The 22718-nt window shown below is 62.1% G+C and overlaps 3 protein-coding genes across 6 annotated transcripts; 1 reads left to right on the top strand and 2 right to left on the bottom strand.

The window, feature by feature from the left end:
* The first annotated feature begins 381 nt into the window (after positions 1-381).
* KMT5C (lysine methyltransferase 5C) lies at positions 382-9272 on the top strand. Of its 4 annotated transcripts, none has more exons than XM_086354466.1 (9): positions 382-2068; positions 3727-3986; positions 4159-4324; positions 4691-4800; positions 5595-5758; positions 5880-5899; positions 7489-7625; positions 7710-7870; positions 8086-9272. In XM_086354466.1, the coding sequence occupies exons 2-9, from the start codon at positions 3877-3879 to the stop codon at positions 8589-8591; spliced, it is 1374 nt and encodes a 457-aa protein (XP_086210592.1). In that variant the 5' UTR covers positions 382-2068; positions 3727-3876; the 3' UTR covers positions 8592-9272. The 4 variants fall into 4 exon arrangements, with proteins under 4 accessions (XP_086210592.1, XP_086210595.1, XP_086210596.1 ...); XM_086354469.1 differs by having other exon boundaries at positions 1929-2068; positions 7710-7810; XM_086354470.1 differs by lacking the exon at positions 4159-4324 and having other exon boundaries at positions 1929-2068.
* Positions 9273-14504: 5232 nt separating this feature from the next.
* Positions 14505-15982, bottom strand: COX6B2 (cytochrome c oxidase subunit 6B2). The gene is made up of 4 exons (XM_086354462.1): positions 15897-15982; positions 15678-15803; positions 14806-14906; positions 14505-14711 (listed from the first exon to the last, which is right to left on the bottom strand). Exons 2-4 carry the CDS (start codon positions 15787-15789, stop codon positions 14658-14660), a joined length of 267 nt encoding a protein of 88 aa, XP_086210588.1. The 5' UTR covers positions 15790-15803; positions 15897-15982; the 3' UTR covers positions 14505-14657.
* Positions 15983-16175: 193 nt separating this feature from the next.
* Positions 16176-22679, bottom strand: GARIN5B (golgi associated RAB2 interactor family member 5B). The gene is made up of 10 exons (XM_086354463.1): positions 22355-22679; positions 22010-22164; positions 21644-21902; positions 21356-21380; positions 21111-21172; positions 20897-21000; positions 20749-20801; positions 20564-20646; positions 18641-20289; positions 16176-16570 (listed from the first exon to the last, which is right to left on the bottom strand). Exons 1-10 carry the CDS (start codon positions 22502-22504, stop codon positions 16543-16545), a joined length of 2568 nt encoding a protein of 855 aa, XP_086210589.1. The 5' UTR covers positions 22505-22679; the 3' UTR covers positions 16176-16542.
* Between the last annotated feature and the right edge of the window lie 39 nt (positions 22680-22718).

Genomic DNA, 22718 nt, shown 5'->3' with positions numbered 1-22718 from the left:
CTACAGTTGGACATTATGGTTTTTCCTATTTTTTTGCTTTTTCAACAAATGCTGAGACAAACATCTTTAAATACTCTAACACTTTCCCATTATTTCTTAGGCATAAAACCCTGGAAGTGGCATTGGTGGGTCAAAATTTTATTTGCATTATGAAATATTTCTGACATGTAGAAAAAAACAGGGAATATAGTGAATTCACAGCTTCCACCTGCCAGCTTAGAAAAAAATAATTGAAGGTAAGAATGTCCTGAGTAGCTTTCCTGACTGCATTCCTTCCATTCTCCCCCAGGGGTCGCCACTAGGGCACCCCCACCCCCACCCCATGTCATACCCAGGCAAGTTTGCGTTTTATTACATGTCCACACACAACTCCTGTTTCTTTTTTTTCTTTAACTGTATGCATTCGACTCTGTAAACTTCTGCAACTAGCAGCATGCTTTGGGATTTTCCAAGCTGATATACCGAGTGCTGGATCACCCACTTTCACTGCTGTATAGCACTCCCCTATGTGAAGATGCTGTAGGCAGTGCTTAGTCGCTCAGTTGTGTCTGACTCTTTGCGACCCCATGGACTGTAGCCCGCCAGGCTCCTCTGTCCCTGAGGATTCTATAGGCAAAAATACTGGAGTGGGTTGCCATGCCTTCCTCCAGGGGATCTTCCCAACCCAGGGATCGAACCCAGGTCTCCCGCATTGCAGGCGAATTCTTTTACTGTCTGAGCCATCCTTGGCCGAAGGGGTGGGGGGGGGGGTGGATTTGCCTAAGTTGGGGGTGTCTCAGATCTGAGGTTAAGTCCTAGTTGGGGAAGGGACAGTAAGAACAGAGGGTGAGGGCCTGGAAGCACAGATGAAAGACCCTGGGGAGGGTGTTCAGGACGATCTCTCAAAGAGGGGTTCTCATTTTATAGATATGAGCCTGAGGCCCTTAGAGGGCAAGCCACTTCTCCACAGTCACAGAAGGACTGTTTGCAGAAACCAGCTTCATACATTCATTCCTTCAGCACAAATTAACGAAGCACCCATTCCAAGCTACACATTGTTCCAAGAGCACAGAATATTTAGCAGTAAACAAAACAAAGACCGCCTGCTCCAAATGTGGGGCTTATTATTCTGAGCGTAATTATGATGAATTGCTAATTATGTTTGCCTCTAAGATTGTAGCAGGAGGGTGATCCCTATTGGGGGCGTCGGGGGGTGCCCCATGAGAGCGCCCCATGAGTCACGGCTTTCTCCAAAGCCCCCACTTCCGTCTTTCTGACCGATTCACCCAGAGTGTTATTGTGGATAAGGTGATCTAGAGCGGGGAAGGAAAGGAAAAGCCCTTTGTACCCGGCAGGGTTGTCAATAAAGTTTTGTCGCCTTAGCAACCGCAGGTCCAGCCGAGTTGGGGGTAGGGGGGATGGAAAGAGAGAACAGAAGTGCGCGCGCATTCACCCCGCCTTCCTGGTCCGCCGTGGCTTTCCTGCTTTCTCCCTCTGGTGGCCGAAGGTTTCGCCAGAGAAAGAGAACAGGGAGGGTGTTACCCTAACGGTGATAGGCGGAGACCTTAGCCATTGGAAGCATGAGTCGCTCCAAGGCTAACCAATCACACTCGGGCTCTGTAGCCGACGGAACACTCCCTCTTTCCTCTTGTACCCAAATAACCCGACGCAAACCCGAGTTTCTCCCGGAGCGACAGCGCTTTCGGCCAATGAGGGAGTCAACTTCTGGTCGTGGGCGGGGATACGTCTCCATGGCAGCAGCGGAGGGACAGGGCCGGCAGCCACTAGGTGCAGTTGGCGGCGCTTTGACGGCAGCGCGGGCGTGGCGGGGTTCTGTAGGGGCACCGGAGGGGGGCGATAGGGGCGGGGCAGAACGGAGCCTGACCAATGGGGCGGCGCAAGCTTCTCGGCAATTGAAGAGTGGCGGAGATGTTGGCCAATGGGAGGCCGTAGTGGCCGTGGCGGGGAGGGCCCGGCGGGGCTAACTGGAGGCGCGGCGACCCGGTCTGACGAGAGCTGGAGGAGGCTGTGGGAGGTGGTGGCAGCCGCGGCGCGGGCGCCTGAGGAGGAGGAGGAGGAGGAGAAGCGGGTGAGGGGCGGCGCGGGGCCCGACCTCTGAGCCCCTTCTCGGCCCCCGCCCCGCGCCGCCTTGGCTCCCGGTCGTCCCCAGCCCCGTCTGTTCCCCGGCCCTCCCGCCCCTCCTCATGTCCAGGCGCCCACGTCTCCTGGCCCTTCGGCGAGCCTCAGGCTGCTCTCGGTGCCCAGCCCCTTCCCTGTGCTTCCTCCCCCAGTCCCCGCTCTCGCGCTTCAGGCCCTTCCCTGGACCCTCAGCTTGCCCTCTGACTCTGCACTCCCGTCCTTGGCCCTCAGGCGCGTCCCCTGCACTCTCGCCGCCTGCCCAGGCCCCTGGAAACCACCCCAGCCCAGGTCTTCCCCAGGCCCGTGTCTGCTCCCCCCAGTTTTCCTCAGCACCTCAGGCCTTTAACCTGGGTTCTCACTGCCTACCCAGGCCTTACCCTGGAGCCCGGGCGCGCTCCTCGCGGCTCTTCAGGGTTCCTTCCTGGAGCCCCAGTTCTCCCCCTGGCCCCGTTTGCTTCTCCAGCCCCGTTGTGGAACCCCTGGACCACCCTCCTCTACCTTCCCAGGACCCTTCCTGGACCTCCAGGTCCTTCTTTGCTTTCGCGGGACCCCTGGTCTCCCTGCTGACTTTTCCTGGGGTCCTCGCTGCGTCCCCAAGCCTCCCCGCGGGCAGCCCGGGCCTTCTCCCTCCCCTGGCTTCTTCCCTGTGGTGTCCGCATTTTGCCTTTTCCCCCTCGCCCCTCTGCAGCTTCAGTTCCGTCCCAGCGCCGTCCCGCAGCGCCCCCTCTTTATTTTTCCTCAGCCTTCGGGTCTCTGCCCCCTTTCCCAGCCGCTGTAGCTCCTGGCCTCTCTCCAGCGCCCCTTCCTCGCAGTCCCCCGTCGACTCCCCGAAGCACCCTGGTGTGGGTGCCGGGCAGGCCTCCGCCGTCGGGGTTAGGAGGCTTGTTTTGTTTTCGTTTTGCTAATCGCCGTCCTTCTCCCGTGTTTTTTCTGGGCCTCTGCCTCTCCACACGTTCCTTTTCTCTCCCCCCTCCCCCCGCTTTGTCCGCGCCCCTCCCCCGGAATCCTTGGAGAGAGAGCAGGTGCTGGAGCCTTCCTCGGCTTTCCCTCCCCTCACCACCCCTCCTCCTCCAGACTGCCTGAGGTTTCACCCCGAGCCTTCCGAGGAGGGCTCCCGAGGCTGCTGGGGAGGGGGGTGGCGGCCGAGGCCGGGAGAGTGGGGGTGGGCTGAGGAACGAGCGGTTCTGGCCGGGCAGGAGCTGCTGCTCGGGGCCCCCTGACTCCCACCTCCTGCAGGACTAAGCCTTCAGGGTTATCCCAGACTGCCAATTACTCAGCCTTCCCTGGTCTGTAGGGACCTTTGCGTGCCTGTGCGCGCGCGCGCGCGCGCGCGCGTGTGTGTGTGTGTGTGTGTGTGTGTACGTGTATATGGGAGTCCTAGGGAATCTGCGTGCACACATGGAGTCTGTGAATGTGTGTGTGTGGGCAAGGAGGGGGGAGTTGTCATAAGTGGTTTATGTCTGCGCTCAGGAGGCTGCGGAGGTGCAGCTACTAAGGATGGTGGCTGGCATTTCTTGGGGGGTCTCCCCAGTGTCAGAAGCACTTGTTGCATTTCGCCTTCACTGAGAGCCCTACGAAGTCAGTACTGCTTCTCTCCCTGCTTTATAGATGAGGAGGCCAAAGGGCCCGCCCCAGGCTCACAGGACTCACAAGTGGCAGAGGGCAAGCACACACGTGGGATCCCAGCGCTGCGCCCCCTGCCTCGCTTTCCCCACCCCCTGCCGCCGCCACCAGAGGCAGCATGGTGCGTAGGGCACCATGGGGCCCGACAGAGTAACCGCTAGAGAACTGTGTGAGAATGACGACCTGGCCACCAGCCTCGTCCTGGACCCCTACCTCGGCTTCCGCACCCACAAGATGAACGTCAGGTGAGGCGACCCGGGGGAGGGTGGACCCAGGGATCTCGGGACCCCTGCCCTGCCACCACCACCCCTCTGCCCCATCCTCCTCTCAGCTCCCAGTGGGGGTGGGGGTGGGGCCTGGGAAGGCCCACAGGGAATAGGCCAAGGCCCTGGGACCCAGGCATGCCCTCTCCCCCAGCCCCGTGCCCCCCCTGCGACGACAGCACCACCTGCGCTCAGCTCTGGAGGCCTTCCTGAGGCAGCGGGACCTGGAGGCTGCGTACCGGGCCCTGACGCTGGGAGGCTGGATGGCCCACTACTTCCAGAGCCGGGGCCCACGGCAGGAAGCTGCCCTCAAGACCCACGTGAGGGAGCCCTCCCCTTTCCTCCCCTTGGCCCTCATGTTCTATCTCCCCTACCTGTCCCGGGCCCTCCGCCCTGTTGGGCAGACCCTCCGCACAGCCCCCCAGGACTCCCTGACTTCCTGTCCACTGGGACCATCTGAAGCAAGGCTCAGAGACTGCTAGGACAGGCGCGCTGGGGGGCCCTCTGAGATGGAGTCTAGCCTCTTCATTTGACAGATGAGGAAACTGAGGCCCCAACAGGGGAAGTGAGCTCCCTGAGGCCACACAGTGAGTCAGTGGCAGAGCAGGACTAGAACCCAGGAGAGAGAGGGCCAAGGACGACCCTGCCCCAGCTCCTCACCCCACCCACCCCCTCACCTCCCCCAGATCTATCGCTACCTCCGCGCCTTCCTGCCTGAAAGTGGCTTCACCATCTTGCCCTGTACCCGTTATTCCATGGAGACAAATGGAGCCAAGATTGTGTCAACTCGCGCATGGTAAGAGGGCAGGACTCGCAGCCCAGGCCTTACAGGAGGCATCTTTCCCCGGGGACTGCTGGGAGAAGACACTCCCTCTCTTGTGGAGGAGACCCAGCACTGCGGCGACAGAGCCACGAAGATGTCGATGTTGAGAGAAAGGACGCGGGGCTTGGCCCCCAGGACCCCCCTGGCCTACCACAGCCCTCTGGGAGATGAGACCCCCCTCCAGCGACCCAGGCTTCCCCGGGCTGCTGGGAAAGGACTGACCTTGTGCCCAAGAGTGCACTGCTGTCCTTTATCTCATCTCCACCAGACCCCCCCCTCCTCAAGTAGCAGTCACTGCTGGGTACGAGGGCAGGACAGTGAGCAAGAAGAACACTGCCCTCTGCTTGCAGTCTAGTGAGAAGGGGGGTGGTAGTGGTGCGCGCTCACAGGGCTGACCACAGTTGCGCAGTGCATCCTGAGCCTGCCTGGGAATTTTGAGAATGTACTTGGGAGCCAGGCCGAGGCTGAGACCCACAGAATGACTGATGGGTCTAGTGAAGAGCCTGGGTGGCGGGGGGCTTCCAGGCAGGACTGGACCGCGGGAAGCTGAGGCAGTGGGCGCCAGAGGAGCCGAGAGTAGGATAGGATGCACGCCAGGCATATGTGGGTGTAGGGCAACAGTGTGACTTTCAGAGACGTTTGGGCAGTGGAGCGCGCTGGCCGGCATCAGTTCTTCCCACAGGAGGCCTGGGATGAGAGGCTCCTGTCCCCAGCGCTGGTGGTTGGGGAGGTACTCACTGATCCACAGCGAGCCGGCTTCTTGGCAGGAAAAAGAACGAGAAGCTGGAGCTGCTGGTGGGCTGCATCGCGGAGCTGCGGGAGGCCGACGAGGAGCTGCTGAGAGCCGGGGAGAACGACTTCAGCATCATGTACTCAACCCGCAAGCGCAGCGCTCAGCTGTGGCTCGGCCCTGCCGCCTTCATCAACCACGGTAGGGGCGGGACTAGGGGCCGACGCGGGGGTGGGGGCGGGGGCGGAGGGGCGTGCCCCAGCTTTTTGGCTCCTCTGACCCGAGTCTCTTCTCTCCCCTGCACCCCCACAACGGGCTCCAGACTGCAAACCCAACTGCAAGGTGAGACCTGGAGGCCCCCACATCCCGGGAGGAAGGGGCACGTGGGGAGGGGCTTTCGGGTTAGTGAAGAGCTAGAAACTGTCGGGGGTCTCCCTACCTCACCGTGCAGCTTCCCACCCGTCCTTGCCGGTACCCGGAGTGAGGAGGGGGCTCTGGTAGAGTCACACTGGGACCCAGTCACACTGCCACCTGCTGGCTGCAGTGCCCCTTCTCCAAACCTTGGCCGGGGGCGGGGCCGGTTGAGGGGGTGGGTGGTGGTGGGCAGACCCCAAATGCCTCTGTGCCTGTTGCCCGGCCTCCCAGGCAGAAGCCCCTGCAGCTGTGATGATAGCAGGAGGTGAGGCGGGGGAGGCCGCGGGGGTGAGGTCAGAGAGAGCCCTGCCCTCCTGGAGATCCAGGGCTCCTCCTGATAGGAGGCCCTGGGAGGCAGAGGGAGGCCCCCCTGCTCTGTGTGTGTGGAGGACTGAGTGCGTGGGAGGGAGTTGAAGGGTGACGCCCAGTAAGGCCTTGGGCGTCTGCCCTACAATTGTGGGCCTCCCTGGCCTTGGCCATCCTCCAGAGCCCCCCACGTGAAGAGGTTGGAGTCCTGGCTCCACCGCCCGGGCCCAAGTTTCTCTTCTCAGATGGGAAAGGATGAGAACTTGCCTGCTGGCACAGCTGTGAAGGCCACTGAGTGTCAGTGTCCTGTGGGGTTTGGAGCACAGACAGTGGGTAGGAGGGAGGGGAGGCAGGGCTTGGTGAGGGGGGTGCCAGCCCCCTCGTGGTGCAGAGCTGAGGCTGTACCAGTCAGAGCCAGGCACTGGAGGAGGAGGAGAGTTTTCCCAGGTGTTGAGGGCGAAGGGGCGCACGCTAGGGCATCTCAGATGGGGCGCCAGGCTGGAGGGCTGGGAGGCCACGGCACGGGGGCTCCCCTCGTGTGTGAGCTCAGTCACCCCATGGCGGCTCCCGTGGGGTACAGGCTGAGGCTTGGTGGGTAGCCCAGGGCAGGGAGGCCCTGAGGGGCCGGCTCCAGAGGGTTCTTAGGCATGGAGGGAATGTGGACACCTGGCACTGCCTGTTCAGGAGACGCCGGCCAGCTGTCCTGGCGTCAGGCAGGCCGGTGGCCAGGGCCACTCCCAGGTGTGTGTGTCAGCCTGGGACGAAGAGACCAGTGGACAGATGGACAGGCGGGTGGGTGGGAGTCCCGCCTCTCCCAGAGGAGAAACCTAGAGGCAGGAGCAGGCAGATGACGGGGGGTGGTGATCCGGGACTGGGGCTGGGGTGGACCCGGGCCTGGAGAAGGGGAGACGGCAGAAGCAGGCGTTGCGGGTCTGGCCATTGAGGAGCCAGGGGATGGGCCGGAGGGAGCGGTTTCTGTGCATTGCCAGGCCTGGTTAGGTCATCGTCCTGCAGCGAGGGCGGGAGCCGGCAAAGCAGGGGGGGATCAGGGAGCCAGTGCTGAGTGCAGGCCCTGGGCAGGGCGCGTCCCGGGGCGCGGCCCCTGCCCATCCCAGGGGCAGGCCGTGAGGCCAGGGGCCCAGGCCAGGCCAGGCAGTAGGGGCGGGGAGCCAGGCCACCCCAGGGTGGGGCGCTGAGCCTCTGGCCCCCAGTTTGTGCCTGCAGATGGAAACGCAGCGTGCGTGAAGGTGCTCCGGGACATCGAGCCAGGGGACGAGGTGACCTGTTTCTACGGCGAGGGCTTCTTCGGTGAGAAGAATGAGCACTGTGAATGCTACACCTGTGAAAGGTGGGCCGTGGTCCTTGGGGCCGGGAGCCGGAAGTGCGTCCTCGGAGGCCCAGCCCTCCCTCCTCACCGCCTTCCCACCCCCAGGAGAGGGGAGGGCGCTTTCCGACTGCGGCCCAGGGAGCCCCTGCCGCCCCGACCTCTGGACAAGTACGAGCTCCGGGAGACCAAACGGCGGTTGCAGCAAGGTCTGGACGGGCCCCGGTCCTGTGCCCACCCACCCCCGCCGCGCCGGGACCCCTTCTGCGGTGAGCACGGGGTGGGCGCTGTCCGCGGGCCCGTCCCCTGTCCTGTCTTTGCCCTCTTCCTGTCGTCCCTCCTCCCACGTCACTCCCTGGGTCTGTCCCCTCCGACGACCAGGAAGAGCCTCGGAGGCGGCCAGCCTGAGCAGGAACTGTGCGCCCTTGCGGGAGCCCTGCTCACACAGCTGCCCTTTCCTCTCCCCTCCCCCGGGCCTCCACAGCCGCCTGCCAGCCCCTGCGCCCCCCGCCCTGCAGCGCCCGACTTGATGCCTCACCCCTCTGGCTCCACTGGCTGCCTCAGCCCCAGCTCCGGGTGCGTCCCCGGAGACGCCGACGCCTGCGCCTGCAGCCCCGGCAAGCCCTGCCGCCTCCGGTTCTCCCAGCTGCCCGCGTCTCCCTGCACCGGTGGGGAGGCTGCGGCCCCCACTGCCGCCTACGGGCGGAGGCCCGGGTGGCCTTGGTTCAGGCCCCCCGCGCCTGCTGGGCCCCCCAGCAGGACTGGCACTGGGCCCGGCGCTACGGGCTGCCTTCTGTGGTCCGTGTGGATCTGAGCCGTGTGGTGCCAGCCCTGCCTGCCACTGCCAACCCTGCCCCCTCTGGGACCCCAGGTCCCGTCCCTGTCCCCAAGCAGGCCCTTGCCTTCACCCCCTTCTCCCCACCCAAGCGCCTGCGGCTGGTGGTCAGCCATGGCTCCATTGACTTGGATGTCAACAGCGATGGGCCATGACGGGCTGGACAGGGAGGCCTGGGCCCGGAGAGCAGGATGTCCTTCCTGGTCCCCTCCTGCCCAGCTTCTCGGGGAGCCACCTCTAGAAGGAGCTCTTGGACCTCTGGGAAGGAGTTGACCTTCGATTCCAGCACAGCTTTGACCTGGGGGCAGGTTGGCTTGGACACCCCCAGGGATCTGACCCCTGATCCTTTGTGACTGCTGATCCCTGAGCCACCCCCACCCTGGCAGGGAGCCCTGGCCACTGCCCCCCACCCACCCCCCACCCCCCACTGCCGCCCCCGACCCCAGCCCAGGCCCAGGGCTGAAGGAGCTGTTCCCTGCCCACCACCTTTTGCCCAGGGAGCAAAGCCATAGGGGCAGGGCCGCCCCGCAGGCCTGGGGGAGGTGGGGCTGGCTTGGGTGGCCTCCCTAGACATTGCCCTGTGGGGGAGGGGTCAGTTTGCTCTCAGTCTGTGACTGTCTGAGTGGGGGATGAGGGGGGTTGGCCAGGGGCTTGTCCCCACCACCCCCGTGGGTCTCAGGGAGGCCGGGTGCGACCTCATCTTTCTCATGGTGCTATCCCTGGTGCTACTGGGGTGTGGGGGGTCTCTCCCCTCCCCCACACCAGAATGGGATATGTTGGGGGGTTGGAAGCACTTGAACTTTTTATTTTATTTTATTAAAACGTTGTTACAAGCAGCGTTCTTGAAAGCATTTCATTTTGATTTATGTTCTAAAGAGATGTCCTTTGGGAGAGTGAGACCCTACGCCTTGCTGGGGAGACCAGACTGGGAGGAGGCAGCCCAGACTCTGGGCCCTATAAAGCTTGGGAGGGTGAAAGGACAGTGGACTCTGAGGATGACCAAGTACAGAGGCAAGAATCACACCACCAAACAAACTGTGCTCGTGAAGAATGCTTCCAGACCCATCGTCTCATGCAGGAGGGGAGTCTGCCCATTTTCCAGATGAGATAACTGAGGTCCAACAATTAGAGTGACTCACCCTGGGTCACATGGGGCCAGATCGCCCTTGTCTGAAGTCAGAGTCCCTCATGTGTGTCATCTGGGTTGGCCTTGCCTGGAAAATCCCGTGGATGGAGGAGCCTGGTAGGCTCCAGTCCATGGGGTCGCTAAGAGTCGGGCACGACTGAGCGACTTCACTTTCACTTTTCACTTTCATGCATTGGAGAAGGAAATGGCAACCCACTCCAGTATTCTTGCCTGGAGAACCCCAGGCACAGAGGAGCCTAGTGGGCTGCCCTCTATGGGGTCGCACAGAGTCGGACACGACTGAGGTGACTTAGCAGCAGCAGCAGCTCCATGAGGCCAGGACAATGAATTGTCTTGTTTCTTGAGATCCAGTTCTGTTCTCAGTTCCCCGACCAGGGATTGAACCTGGGGCCATGGCGGTGAAAGCCCAGAATCCTAACCCCTGGACCACCAAAGAACCTCTCCCACCGCCTCGTAATTCTCACCTCAACCCCCTTTTACAGAAATACTAAAAGCTGACAATTAGTGCTTCCTAACACCCGGCACCCACCACCCCAACCCCCTGCAAAGTGTCTTGTGAACATTTTCCTTCTTGTTCATTGAGGCCTCATGACCATATCACAAGTGTTGGGGGTCAGGTGTGGGCTGCAGGCCCTGGTTTATCTCCTCCATGACAACCATGGAAAAGTTTATGCTGGAGGCTGACAAGGCCAGGCTGTGTTGGTGAGGAATGTGGAGGGCCTGAGGGGACTGTCGGAAGACCCGGGTGGGCCAACGGGGTGGCCAGTTCAAAGCAGGTGACTATTCTTTTTAACTTTAAAATTTGTTTCATATATATGAAATTTGAAGTGAAAGTTGCTCAGTTGTGTCTGACTCTTGGTGACCCCATGGGCTGTGGCCCATCAAGCTCCTCTGTCCCTGGAATTCTCCAGGCAAGAATATTGGAGTGGGCTGCCATTCCCTTCTCCAGGGGATCTTCCTGACCGAGGGATAGAATCCAGGTCTGCTGCCTTGTAGGCAGACTCTTTACCATCTGAGCCAGCAGGAAAGACCATTTATGTGTAGCCTGTTTGATTCCTTTTAGAACAAGAAGGTGTGTCTTTTTTTCCATGTGAGTCCTGCTGAACCCTGTTAGCTTTCTCCCTGAGGTTAAAAGTAAGGAGGGAGAGGGCCTCCCAGTCAGCAAGTGGCAGTGAGGAGGATGAAGAGAGACGGCTGACACAGTCACTAAGGAACCCGTCCCTCTAAACAAGCAGAAGTCCATGCTTTCTAGACAAATGTGACAACTGAGGAAGGAGTCAGCCTGGATGGACGCTGGAGGTTCTGAGGTCCTCCTGGAACCCCGTTTCCCATGTAGAGACTGCACATTCACATGCGTGTTCTGAGCCCAGAGGGCTGAGAGCCTTCGTCCAACCCACAGAAGCGTCTGGACCCGAAAACAAGAGAGATGAGAAAGCAGTGATCTGGGTCTCTCATCCTCAGCACTGCTGCCGCCTTAAGCTGCCAGTCCTGTGTCTCAGGACGAGGGCTGGCCTCTCCAGCCTCCACCCAGAGATGCCAGCAGCACCCCCTCCGTGGTGACAAAAATATCTGTGGTCCTTGCCAAATGTACCCCTCGGGGCCAAAGCCAGCCCCCGGCAAGACCTGTGGGCTAGAGTGACAAGATGATAGGGAAGGAGGGAGGGAGGTAATACAACCGATGCCATCATGGCCCCAGGCACCCCGGCGTCTGCCTCCACAGCAGCGCTGCCAAGGTGGCCCCGCACCTCTGCAGATGGTCCCGGAGGGCAGGTGCGTCCGCCTGAGGCCGCAGAGCTGGTACTGGTACCAGCAGAGCTGGTACTCGAGCCCACCGTGAGCCGCCAGGCAGGCGGAGCCCCAGCCTCGACAGGGAGCTGAGAGGCGTCCTTGTGAGCCGGCAGGCCTTGGAATGTCCGGGTGGATCTGGGGCTGGGCAAGCCCCGGGGGAGGGCCGGAGGGTCAAGGCTCAGGCTGAGAACCCCATCATAGACCAGGGGGCCGGAGCAAGGAAACAGGGAGGCTGGCTGGAGGAGAAGGAGAGAGCTGAAAGAAATGGGAAGTAATTCCAGCCCAGAGTCTCAGGAAGTGCCGCACCCTGTCCCTGAGACAGCAGCGGAGCCAGGCAGGACACTCAAGCCTGGCTCCCATTTCTCCCCTTGAGGGCGCTCTCTGACCCTTTTACCCTCGGCCTCCAGGAGCTCCCAGGTGGCACTAGTGGTAAAGAGCCCACCCGCCTGCCAATGCAGGCGAAATGGGTTCAATCCCTGGCTGGGTTGGGAAGATCCCCCTGGAGAAGGGCATGGCAACCCATTCCAGTATTCTTAACTGGAGAATCCCATGGGCAGAGGAGCCTGGTGGGCCACAGTCCATGGGGTCGCAAAGAGTCGGACATGACTGAGGTGACTGAGCACACACCAGAAGCTCCAGGGCCCTGTTGATGGGTTTGGTCATCCTGGGCTTGCGGATCGGGAGGGCAACTGATAGTCAGTCACCCCACCACCCGGTGTGATATTGGGCACCAGAACTGGATCAACATGCTGCAGGTTGTCCAATAGACGGAGATATCACAACCCCTGAGAGCAGCTGGGCTGGACACTGTTCTGGCTCGTCACACGGCATCATCCTACCCACGGCCCTGCAAAGTGTAGGTGTTATCACTGTGATCCGGGTGAGAAGGCCCCAGCCCAGAGGCCTTAGGCCATGGGGCTGGCAGGCTTCAGGGCTGGGACTTGAACCCATGTTCAGAGCTCATCAGGCTCTGAGGTCTTTGGGAAAGAGGCAGGTACCAGAGGGGAAATCGGCTCTGTGCCCACAGGAGGCCCAGGGCTCGGTTCAGCAGTGGCTTCCATGGGATGGTGCAGTGGGTGGACAGAGCACAGCGCCTGGATGGCTCATGGAGCAAACGGTTTTGTGATTCTGTGATCCTGAACCTGTCAGGGGAGGCAGGAGCGCAGAGGGGACGGGAAGAGGGTGGTGTTGATGAGAGGAGGCTGGAAGAGGGTGAGGATGGAGAGGAGGGGAGCGGGGAGGGGAGCAGGGATGCAGGTGGGGGGAGGGGTGGGGGACGGGAGATGCCGGAGGCCTCCATTTCCTTTGTCCTAGGAGGCTGACCTGGGGGTTTCAGGATGCAGCCGGGCAAAGCTGGCCCGGGAGTGGTGGAGGAGGTGTTCACAGCCAGGGTTTGGGGCCTGAGAGCGTTGGTCTGCTGGCTGGAGGTGAGGTGGGTCTGTCCCTGCCCTGGGCTCAGGCATCCAGGGGACAGAGGTGGCCAGCAAGGAGGCTGGGCGAGTCAGAACGTCCCAGAGGTGGTGGAGGGATGGGGCCGGGATCCTGGCCCCAGAGGGGAAGAAGGGGCAACGGGAAGGGGCTGCGGCGGAACTGGCGCCTGGGGAGGTCGGGAGGCTGGCTGCGGCCGCGGCCACACAGGTGTCAGACCCTGTGCTTGGCACTACCTGGCTGACCTCAGCGAGTGTTCAGACGGCCTCCGGTCCGTGCTGTGACTCAGAGCTGCCTTGCCCGCGTGGCACCGCGGCTTGCTTTCTTCCCCGAGGCAGCGCCACCTCTGTTCAGGCCAGAGGTCTGCAGGTCAGCAGAGGTCGCGAGAACGCCTCACACCGCACCCCCTCCCCGGCCCCCCGCCATAGCTTCCAGCCTGTCTGTCTGTCTGAGTCCACACCCTGTGCCCTCATTTGCCCGGGTGCCTTGCAAGTTGTGGTCTGAGAGCGGGAGCCTGAGGCCAATCGTGGGAAATGGCACGTTGGAGTGTGCCCTGGGGAGGGGGGCGATGAGGGCAGTGTAGAGGGGTGGGGGGGGGAGTGGAGGCAGCTGTTCTCCCCCCAGCTCACCCAGCCCCTCCCGTCGTCCCACCTCTCCTGATAATGGGGTTTGCACCATCTCTCTGCGCAGCTGGAGAAACTGAGGTGATGCAGGTCAGGAGGCTTTTGGCGGGGGAGGGGGGGGCGCCAGGAAGTCATCACGTGATTAGTAATAGCTACCTCTGAACCCTGGGGTTGAATGGGGGCCCTGTGAGATCACTGCAGGCAGAGTCTGGGGGTCTGGGCTGCCCCAAGAGGCTGACAGCTTCAAGAGGAAACAGTCAAATCCACCCCACCCCCACTCCCATGTCCATCTAGGGCAGGACCCGGCTAGAAGCCCCAGGCTCCAGGTTCTGTCCAGGGTCACTCAGCCTGGCTCAGGGCAATGGTGGTGGCGGTGGAGGTGGCCGGAGAGGTGGCATTTTGAGAGGCATCTGGAATCAGGATGAACCTCACCATTGTTGTGCCTGAGCTTGGCTGAGGGCAGGCTCAGAGACGGAGTGGGGTTGGGGCAAAGAATAATTCAGCCTGGAGCTCTGAGTGTCTTGGAGGAGCTCACAGGGAGGGGTTGGCAGGAGAAACTGAAGTGACATGTGTTTAAGCAGAGAAGGCTGCTCCTGGCCATGGACAGGTGCTGAAAAGACCGAGGGGACCAGGCGGCGCACCCTGTTGGGAGAAGCTCAAGTGATGGGTTCCAGGACGGGAGGGGAGGGGAGTCAAAGGGGACTGGGGGCAAGGGAAAGGTGGAGAGCCAGGAATGGTCTGGAGCAGGGAGGGAGAGACAGGGTCAGTGCTGGGTGGTATAAACATTGCTCTTCTGTACCTGAGATGGGATGGAGGGGTGGGACTGGTGGCCCAGGAAGGGAAGAGGACCCTGAGGGACTTGAGTAACAAGTGGGGGACTGAGAGGCAGGAGGACCTTGGAGTGCTGGGACTCAGAGAGCCAAGGCAGACCCTGCTGGAGCAGGGTTGGGGGGGTGGCGGGGGAGCTGGGAAGGGGACAGGAGGGGCTCCCTCACCCCTCCCACGACTGGAACCAGTAGTGTCAGCGGCAGGGTACAGGAAGGGCCTCCCGACGTTCCCCTGCCTTACCGACAAGACATTAATACCAACAGTAACACAACTTTATTTGAGACTTAAAGACGGGGCGGAGCGGGGTGAGATTTGGGGTGGTGGGGCCCATTTTCCGGGAGACGAGAGGATGGGGCGGGGAATGTCACTGGGGCTGATTCTTCGGAGGAGAAGCCACGTTCAGACCGTTAGATTTTCCCAGCGAAAGTCCCGTCCTTGATCTGCTCTTTCCAGCGCTGCACCTGGGGGTGGGGAAGAGGGGAGTGAGCGCCGTCCTAACTCAGCCGACCCATCCACCCTCGCCCGGCCCATCCGTGCGGCCCTCTGTCCGCTCACCCAGCTGATGGGGCACAGCGAGTGGTACACGCGGAAGTAGTACTCGCAGGGCTGTGTGCTCTTTCCGCGGCGGTTCATGGTCTTGATGCAGCGATGGTAGTCTGCCGACGGGGGCGGGGCGGGGCGAGCAGGTGGGTAGTCCCGCCCCCACGGGAGGCCCCGCCCTCCCGCCAGGCCTGCACTCTCCCCGCCCCCCGTAGCCACGCCCTCCGAGAGGGCCAGCCCCGCCTCCTCCCCGCAAGACCCCGCCTATCCTCTCTTCCCTCCCTTCCAGGACCCTGTCTCACGCCTCCAGGATAGGCCCCGCCCCTTCTGAGATTCAATCCCAGCCCAACCTGGAGGGCCCCGCTCCACCCTCCAAGGCCCCGCCCACCTCCCATAATCCCGCCCCTTCCACGACTCGGACTTTCCTCTTCCAGGCAAGGCTCTGCTCCTCCCTCGATCCGCCCTTCCACGGGACGATCCCGCCCCCTTTAAATGAGGCCCCGCCCCTACCTGGTAGGCCCCGCCCCTTCCGAGTCAGTCCCAGCCCAACCTGGAGGACCCGCTCCTCCCTCGCCCCGCCCCTCCACGGAACGAGCCACCCCTTTAAAATAGGCCCCACCCATCACCGGTAGGCCCCCGCCCCTCCGGCCGTCGCCGGCTCCCCCTTCTACCCCAACCTGACCCGCTCCTCCCTCGCCCCGCCCCTCCACGGAGCGATCCCGCCCCTTTTAAATAAGGCCACGCCTCTTCAAAGAGGCCCCGCCCCTCCGGCCGTCGCCGGCTTTCTCTCCACCTCAACGGTCTCCGCGTCCCAGTGCGGGGCGCGCCCCTCCCCGCCTCGCACCTTCTCTCACCCACCGCCCCTGACCTGGCCCACGAGGTCTTACCCAGGAAGTTCTGGTAGCAGTTGCGGGTCTGGTTCTGGTTGGGGAAGCGCGGGTCGAAAGGCGGCGTTGGCCATTTCCCCTTGCAGGGCTTTGGGCACTCAGCACCCAGCATCGGCGAAGGCGGCGCTGCGGGAAGGGCTGGGCTCCGTGGGGCCGACCCGCGACCCTCGCTTCCCCCGGCTCCTAACGCTCGCCCCGAAGCCCAGCCCCCGTCCCCACCTGTCCGGCGCTCAGCAGACCGTCGGCGGGTCGCTGGGTCAGCTGTGCCTGTGGCTCCGTCGGGGGTGGCCCTTGCTGTAGAGTCTGGAGGGTCCCAGCCCAGGAAGCACTACCCCTCGGGCCCGATTGGCTGGGCCCCCCGGAGCCCCAGCCAATGGGATCCGCTGCGCTGCAGGAAACGTTGCGGGACGCCAAGCTAGGGTTGGTGTGAACGATCCCCCCTCCGCCGCCCGCCGCCCCTTCTGGGGCCGACGCGCGCACACAGGCAGCAGTCGCTACTCACTCAGGCCGAGTCTCAGACTCCGGCTTTTAATCTCCGCGAAGCTGGGGCACCATGCGGGCTCTCCCGGGCCTCGGCTCCCGCCCCCCGCCCCGTCCCCTATATAAACGTATAGATAGCTCTGGTCTCTACCCGACAAGAAGCACCCCGCCCCCGCCCGGCCTTTTTAGCAACCTGCTTCTTACAGTAGAGGTGCACAGCACCTGGGGGCCTGTGAGGAAGAGGAAAGAGCCAGGGTAAGGGCCGGGCTCTTGGACGCCAGGGCCAGGTGTCAGGCGTCAGGCGGACCTACAGGGCTCAGGGGCTACCTGGCCCCGCTAGGCTCCTCTGGACACTGGTGACTGAAGTCGAGTCCGTCGCATCCCACTATTGAGACTGCTGCGAGTGCGGCCTGCTGGAGAGAGAGAGAGAGAAAGCAAGCTAGAGAGAGCTTGGGGGACCCGCGGGGAGAGAGTAGTGAGTGTCGATGGGGGGCGTTCCTGCTCCAGGGCCCGGCAAGCCTGACCTGGAACCCATGTTTCCTCCAAGGTCCCTCCTAGATTTCCCTCCCTCCTGCCTCCTCTGTATCAAGCCTGACTCTGGGTCCTTCACCCCAGCATCCAAATGCACTAACATCTCCTTTCTCTCAAGAAGTCCTCTCATGTCCCACATCCTAAACCAGCTTCCTCTTCAGGTTCCTCCTTCCCTTCCAGGGAATTCCTTGGAAAGAGCTGGTGAACGCCTCCTCTCCTATTCCCCTCTTTACGTGTGTGTGTGTGTGTGTGTGTAACGACTGGGGAAATACACACCCTGCAAAAATTACCACTGTAATGATTTGAAAGTGTGCAACTCAGTGGCATTAAATTGCACTCATAATGTTGTGCAACCACATAGTTCCCAGGACGTTTTCATCACCCCAGAAGGAAACCTCACATCCTTGAGGCAGTTGCTCCCCACCCTTTGCAGCTCCCGGCAGGCAGCCACCAATCTGTTTCCTGTCTCTTGGGATTTACCTCATCTGGACGTTTCGTGCAAACCACATCGTACACAACGTGGCCTTGTGTCTGGCTTCTTTCACTCAGCCACGTTTTCAAGAGTTGCAGCTCGGTGATCCTGCCCCGTGCTCTCCTGAGCCTACCCCATTCAAGTCCTCCCTCTTCCCCTCCTTGCTGTTAAATCCAGAGGTTCTGTCTCCTCCCATCTTCCTTCATCTGCTTGCAGCATTCGACACGGCTACTCCCATGATGTTCCTGGTCGTTTTCTTCACTTGGTGGGTTCAGGAGGCTTTTCCGTGCTCACCCTCTCTGACCATGTTTCCCCTTTCCCTAAACACTGTGGACCCTGTCTCCGCCTGCCCTCGCTCGCTGGTGACCTTCCAGGCTCATAGCTTGCGGAAGCTGTCCACGTGCGGGTGAGTCCCCACATCATTCTAGACTTGTGTCCAGCAGCTTACCCCACGTCCTTACCTGACATCTCAGAGGCGAGATGTCCAGGATGGAATTCCCAGTCTTCTCCCTAACACCTGCTCCACCCACAGCCTCTGCTGCCGCACCTTCCTGGTGTCCCAGATCTCAAACCTCAAGGTCACCCTTGGTGCCGTAGCAAACACGCACAGCCCATGAGCTGGCCCATGGGCTCAACCATCAGAGCATCTGCAGAGCCCTACTCCTCCGTACTCCCATCCCCACCCCTCTGGTCCAAGCCACCATCACCCTGTGCCTCGGTCACCATGGCAACGGCCTGTCCCACTCCTCTCCCAGCATCCACCCGTCCCCCTCCACCTCTCCTTCAGCCAGAGAGCGTCCTTTCTAATATACGTAAGTTCCAGCCGTCCTGCTCAAAACCCTCCAGGGCCACTCAGCAGCAAACCCACACCACTTCAGGTGGCCTGCAAGGCCCCACATGACCGTGATTCCCACAGCGGGACGTCCCAGAGCTCCACGTCGGCACGGCACATCACATACTCTCCTGCCTCAGGGCTGTTCTTTCTGAAGGGAACGGATTTCCCCAGATGTCCGCACAGCTTCTTCACCTCCCTCCTTGAGATCTTCACACAGATGACACCAGCTCATTGAGGCCCTCCTGGCCCAACTCAACCTGGTACCGGAACCTGCCTACCCCCATGCCTAACTCTCCCTACCCTGCGATGTGCCCAGAGTCCCTCCTGCCTTCTAACATATGATACAATTGATGTGGATTCTGTTGTCAGAGTTGCCAACCTCAGCACTACTGTGATTTTGTGGGGCACCATCCCTTACACTGTGGGATGTTGAGGGGTATCCCTGGGCTCCACCCCAAAGATTCCAGGAGCAACCCCCTCCCGGAATTGCTCAGTGCCATGTCCCTAGTGCATAGAATGATGCCTGGCACCTGGTCGATGCTCACTCTACGCTGAGAGCCCAGAGGGAAGTAAAGGAAAGAGGGAGTGAGCCCCCTGCCTCCTCGTGGACACCAGGTAGACAGGATCATGGCTACCGCCAAATACCTGGGTGAAGGAGTGAAGGCGCCCAGCTCCTTCTTTATCTTCTCCACCTTGGAGGCCTCATCCTTCATACTCTCAATTTCCAAGAGGGTGGGCAGGAGGATCTCCAGGTTTGACCCCACTGTGGCCACAGGGCCCTGGTCTGGTCCCCTCTCAGGCTCTTGAGACACTCTCCTGGGCTGCTGGGAGACCCTGGCCTCCATCTTTGAGATGGGGGTCAGTGAGGTGGGTGACTCAGGTATGTCCTCCCACCTCGTGGAGGGCAGAGGGATAGGAGTCTGAGAGGCAACATTCATCTTGGGGCTGCTGGCCGCACGCCTGGGGCGAGAGGACACGTTGGAAGGTCCCTTTGAGTCCTGGGGCATCTCCTCCACCCTCACCCCCAACTTCGGCTGCTCCCTGACCCCCACCAGCGTCTCCTCCAGCATGGACAAATGGGTGGGGCCGAGGGGTACTCTGCCCATCATGGACAAGTCACACCCCTGTGAAGTTGAGAGCCAGGATGGCAGGTTGACCAGAGCCGACCTCAAGGTGGGGTCCTTGGAGCCAGCGATAATCATCAGCTTGGCAAGGGTGAGCCCTTCCACGGAGAAGGGCCTGGTCTGCTCCTGAGGGGCTTGTTGGATGGCCAGTTTCTTGGTCTTGACCCACTTCTTCTGCTGCCCCACCTCCTTGGATTTGAAGCCTGGCATGTCCAGATCAATCTCCTCCTTCATCATGTGGACCCTGTCTTCTAGCTTTCCCTTGCCCTTCAAGCCGTCCACGGCGATCTCCTGGGCCCTGCGGATCAGGACTTCCTCTGACTTCTTCTCGGTGGTTGTGAAAGGCACCTCCACGGTTGTTTTCTGAGTTCTCATCTCTACCACATTCTTCTCCTTGGTGCCCATCAACTTCACCGGCTCTGGCTTCTCTTCAGGCTTCCTCTTCTCAAGCACACCCCCTCTGTGGCTTCTGGAGGGCACCACGCTGACGCTGTCAGGGCCCAGTGTCATGCGGTGTTGGGTGGGTGAGGTCAGACCCTTCTGGGATGAGGCAGGTAGGAACACAGATTTCCTGTTGGGAGCAGGGTGGGAAACAGCCTTTGGGGAAACACCAAGTGTTCCTGGGGCCCTCTGAGATGGCACAGCCATGACTGGGGGCTTCTGGGGGATGGCTGGTGCATGACGGGGTTTCTGAGATGGGCCAGGCATGGCTGGGGCCTTTTGGGGAACTGTTGGTACATGAGGGGGCTTCTGAAATGGGGCCTTTTGGGGAACAGGAGGATAAGCTGTGGCTTTCTGGGAGGGGCCGGGTGCACTGGACATCTGCAGTGCAGCAGGCATGGCTGAGACCCTCTTGGACTGGTCAAGGATGAATGGAGCCTTATGAGGGGCAGTGGGCACGTCTAGGGGCTTCCAGTTGGGTGGCAGAGGCCTGGCCTTCTTGTTGAAACTGGGGAAGTCGGGAGTGTAGGCAGCCGGGTGGATGGAGCAGCTGGACATGGTGCTGGTCTCAGGGTCCATCAGGTTGTCCACATGCTGCTGCCATGCACACATATCCAGGCCGTCACAGGTGCCCAGCAGGGGCATTTCAGGGCTGTCCTCCGAGATACAGTGTAAAGGGGTCTCCAGTAAGCCTGCCAGGCATGCGCCACCCTCAGAGTCAGAGCAACCCTGTGGGTGGGAGACGCAAGGGGAGTGGTGGTCAGGCCGCTGGAGACGGTCAGGCCGCTGGAGACGCCCAGACTCCGGCTGCGGCCCCTCCGCCCTCAGACCCCGGGGTCCAGGTCCCTGGCCCCTCCCCCCTCAGACTCGGGGGTGCAGGCCCCCCGCCCTCCTCCTCAGACCTGGGGGTCCAGGCCCCCAGCCCCTCCTCCCTCAGACCCTGGGGTCCAGGCCCCCCGCCCCTCCTGCTCTGTCTCAAGCGTTGCCCCAGCCCTGGGTATACAACTGCCTTGGGAGAAGACTCCGTGTGGTCCGGTGTGTTGGAAATGATGCTGAAGATGGTCCGAATGGTGATGCTGGGCTTCTCTGGGGGTTAGGGGGAGGGGATGCAGGGAGAGAACAGTCTGAGCCCTCCGCAGAAGGGTCAGAATTTTGGGGGTCCATTCATGGAGGGGGGTGTGTGCTCACCAGAAACTTGGATTTCAGTCTTCGGTCTGCCAGAGGGGAGGTCGGGTTGGGGCCTGCAGGGGAAATTTGGTGTGAGTCTGGCAGCTTCTGCACCGAGACCCACCCCCCGGCCCCCTTGCCCTGCTGGGCAACAAGGCCCTGAGCCTACTTCTTTTCTGTGGATTTCTTCCTGGCGTCCACGTGCTGCAGCTGGGACCACACGAGAGGCAGAGAGTCGCCCACGGCCTGAGACTTGAATTTGCGCTTGAGGGTCTGGCGGTGTGTGTGTGCAGGGGTGGTCAGCAGGTGCAGCCCCTCAACCCCTCACGCCCCACCCTGCTCTCCCCGATCCCTTGCCTCCCCAGGCCCAGCGGCCCACTCACCTTGGCCTTCTGTCTCTGAGCTGTCAGAATCTTGTAAGGAAAGGTGGGCTCGGCAGTCGTGACTGGAAAGAGACGGACCCGTCAGGTCAATGACCCAGGGATGATGGGCGGAGGCCCCGAGGAGACTCTTGGGGGCACTCAGCCAGGGGACAGAGGGGAAGAGAGGGACTGCTGGGGCTCCATCCACGCCTAACGGAGGAGCTGAGACTGGGGGGTGGGCCCAGTGGATGCTCCAGCCAGCTCACCTGAATGTCTGTGGTGGGACGGGACCTGTGGAAGGGGAGGGGAGGCAGTCAGGAAGGGGTCTCCTCCTGGTGTCCACATCTCCACCACCTCCCCAGTCCAGACCCCCCAGCTCCTCCCCCCTCAGACCCGGGGGTCCAGGCCCCCAGCCCCTCCTCCCTCAGACCCGGGGGTCCAGACTCCCAGCCCCCTTCCCAGGGCTCCTATACTTTCATGGCTTTTGCTCCTGACTCGCTCTGGAATCTAGAACCATGGCTGCCCCCAGGGGTCCGTGGGGGTCAGGGCCGCACCTGGAGGCGCCAGGTGGAGGCAGGAGGCCCTAGGTGGGAGAGGCCTGTGGGGGGCCTGTGCAGGGTCCTGGGGGCCCAGGAAGTGGCGGGCTGCTGGAGCTGGCTTATCAGGCGCATCCAGCGGTCGAACAGGAAGCCGACCTCGCTGTCGGGGGCGTCCAGCTCTAGGTAGTAGTAGCGGCCTGTGACCAGGCGCAGCTTCAGGCGCCAGGCGGACAGGTCGTGGACGTAGAGGTGGGCCAGGTCCAGCGGGATCATCCTGGGAGGGGGAGACAGCGGCGGTGGAGCACGCGCCGGGGGGCGCGGGGGGCCGGCGGAGATAGAGCGCGCCCCCGGGGCGGGGCACGCGGGCGCGGATGGAGGCACCTGGTGAGGACGAGGTTGGAGCACTCCCTGTCCTCGGGGGGCTGCGCCATCAGCAGCATGTCCGGCAGTACCAAGCCTGGCAGGGAGGCGGCCACGCCCATGGTCACTCGGTTGGTCCTGTGGTGCACGTACACCGGGGCCCCTCGATTGGTTACCTGGGGGGTCCAGGGAGAGAGGCTGGGACCACTCGGGTCTCTTACGCTCCTCTGGCTCCCCCACAGCGAGCCTCCCACCCCCGTCAAGCCTCCCAGCTGCCTCTTGCCCGCCGAATCCCCCAGCCCGGGTCGGGGGGTCTCCCGCCCCTCCTGTCCCTCTTCCGCCCGCGGGGCGCAGAGACCCGGGGACCTGGACGAAGTTACTCTCGAACATGGGCAGCGGGCGGAGGGGCAAGTGCTCCCCCTGCTGGAGGGTCTTCTGCAGCTCGCCCAGAGTGGGGACCCACTGCGGGGGGCCCCGGAGCGGCTCCGGACGCCTCATGTTCCGGAGCCGGTTCATGGCCGCTGCAGAAAGGACGGGTCACCCGGGGGCGCGGAGGCAGGGACCCGGCACCCCGACGCCTGGCTGCCCCGGCCCCCGTCCCAGCCCACCGGGCCCAGCCCCTCGGACTTCAGCTGCTCCAGCGGGTGGAGCTTCCCCAGGGCTCGGGCATGGCCCTCCAGGGGTGGTCCGCGCCGGCGTGGGGAGGAGCCTTCCTCGGGGCTTTGTGACC

This window comes from Bos grunniens, chromosome 18, assembly GCF_055505025.1.
Source record: "Bos grunniens cultivar Pamir isolate PY7600 chromosome 18, Bosgru_T2T1.0, whole genome shotgun sequence".
Taxonomy (NCBI): Eukaryota; Metazoa; Chordata; class Mammalia; order Artiodactyla; family Bovidae; genus Bos; species Bos grunniens.
The sequence above is the reverse complement of the archived record's forward strand: the minus strand, read 5'-3'. Positions and strand labels throughout refer to the sequence as shown.

Excerpts from the sequence above, each read along its gene's own strand:
- KMT5C (XM_086354467.1), top strand. The coding sequence starts at position 3,877 with ATGGGGCCCGACAGAGTAACCGCTAGAGAACTGTGTGAGAATGACGAC. Across the intron at positions 4,325-4,690 it reads AAGCTGCCCTCAAGACCCAC|ATCTATCGCTACCTCCGCGC; the intron begins GTGAGGGAGCCC and ends CACCTCCCCCAG. Across the intron at positions 7,626-7,709 it reads GAATGCTACACCTGTGAAAG|GAGAGGGGAGGGCGCTTTCC; the intron begins GTGGGCCGTGGT and ends TCCCACCCCCAG.
- COX6B2 (XM_086354462.1), bottom strand. The coding sequence starts at position 15,789 with ATGCTGGGTGCTGAGTGCCCAAAGCCCTGCAAGGGGAAATGGCCAACG. Across the intron at positions 14,907-15,677 it reads CTGCTACCAGAACTTCCTGG|ACTACCATCGCTGCATCAAG; the intron begins GTAAGACCTCGT and ends CCCCGTCGGCAG. Across the intron at positions 14,712-14,805 it reads CGCTGTGCCCCATCAGCTGG|GTGCAGCGCTGGAAAGAGCA; the intron begins GTGAGCGGACAG and ends CCCCACCCCCAG.
- GARIN5B (XM_086354463.1), bottom strand. The coding sequence starts at position 22,504 with ATGAACCGGCTCCGGAACATGAGGCGTCCGGAGCCGCTCCGGGGCCCC. Across the intron at positions 22,165-22,354 it reads TCGAGAGTAACTTCGTCCAG|GTAACCAATCGAGGGGCCCC; the intron begins GTCCCCGGGTCT and ends TGGACCCCCCAG. Across the intron at positions 20,802-20,896 it reads AAGAAATCCACAGAAAAGAA|GCCCCAACCCGACCTCCCCT; the intron begins GTAGGCTCAGGG and ends TTTCCCCTGCAG.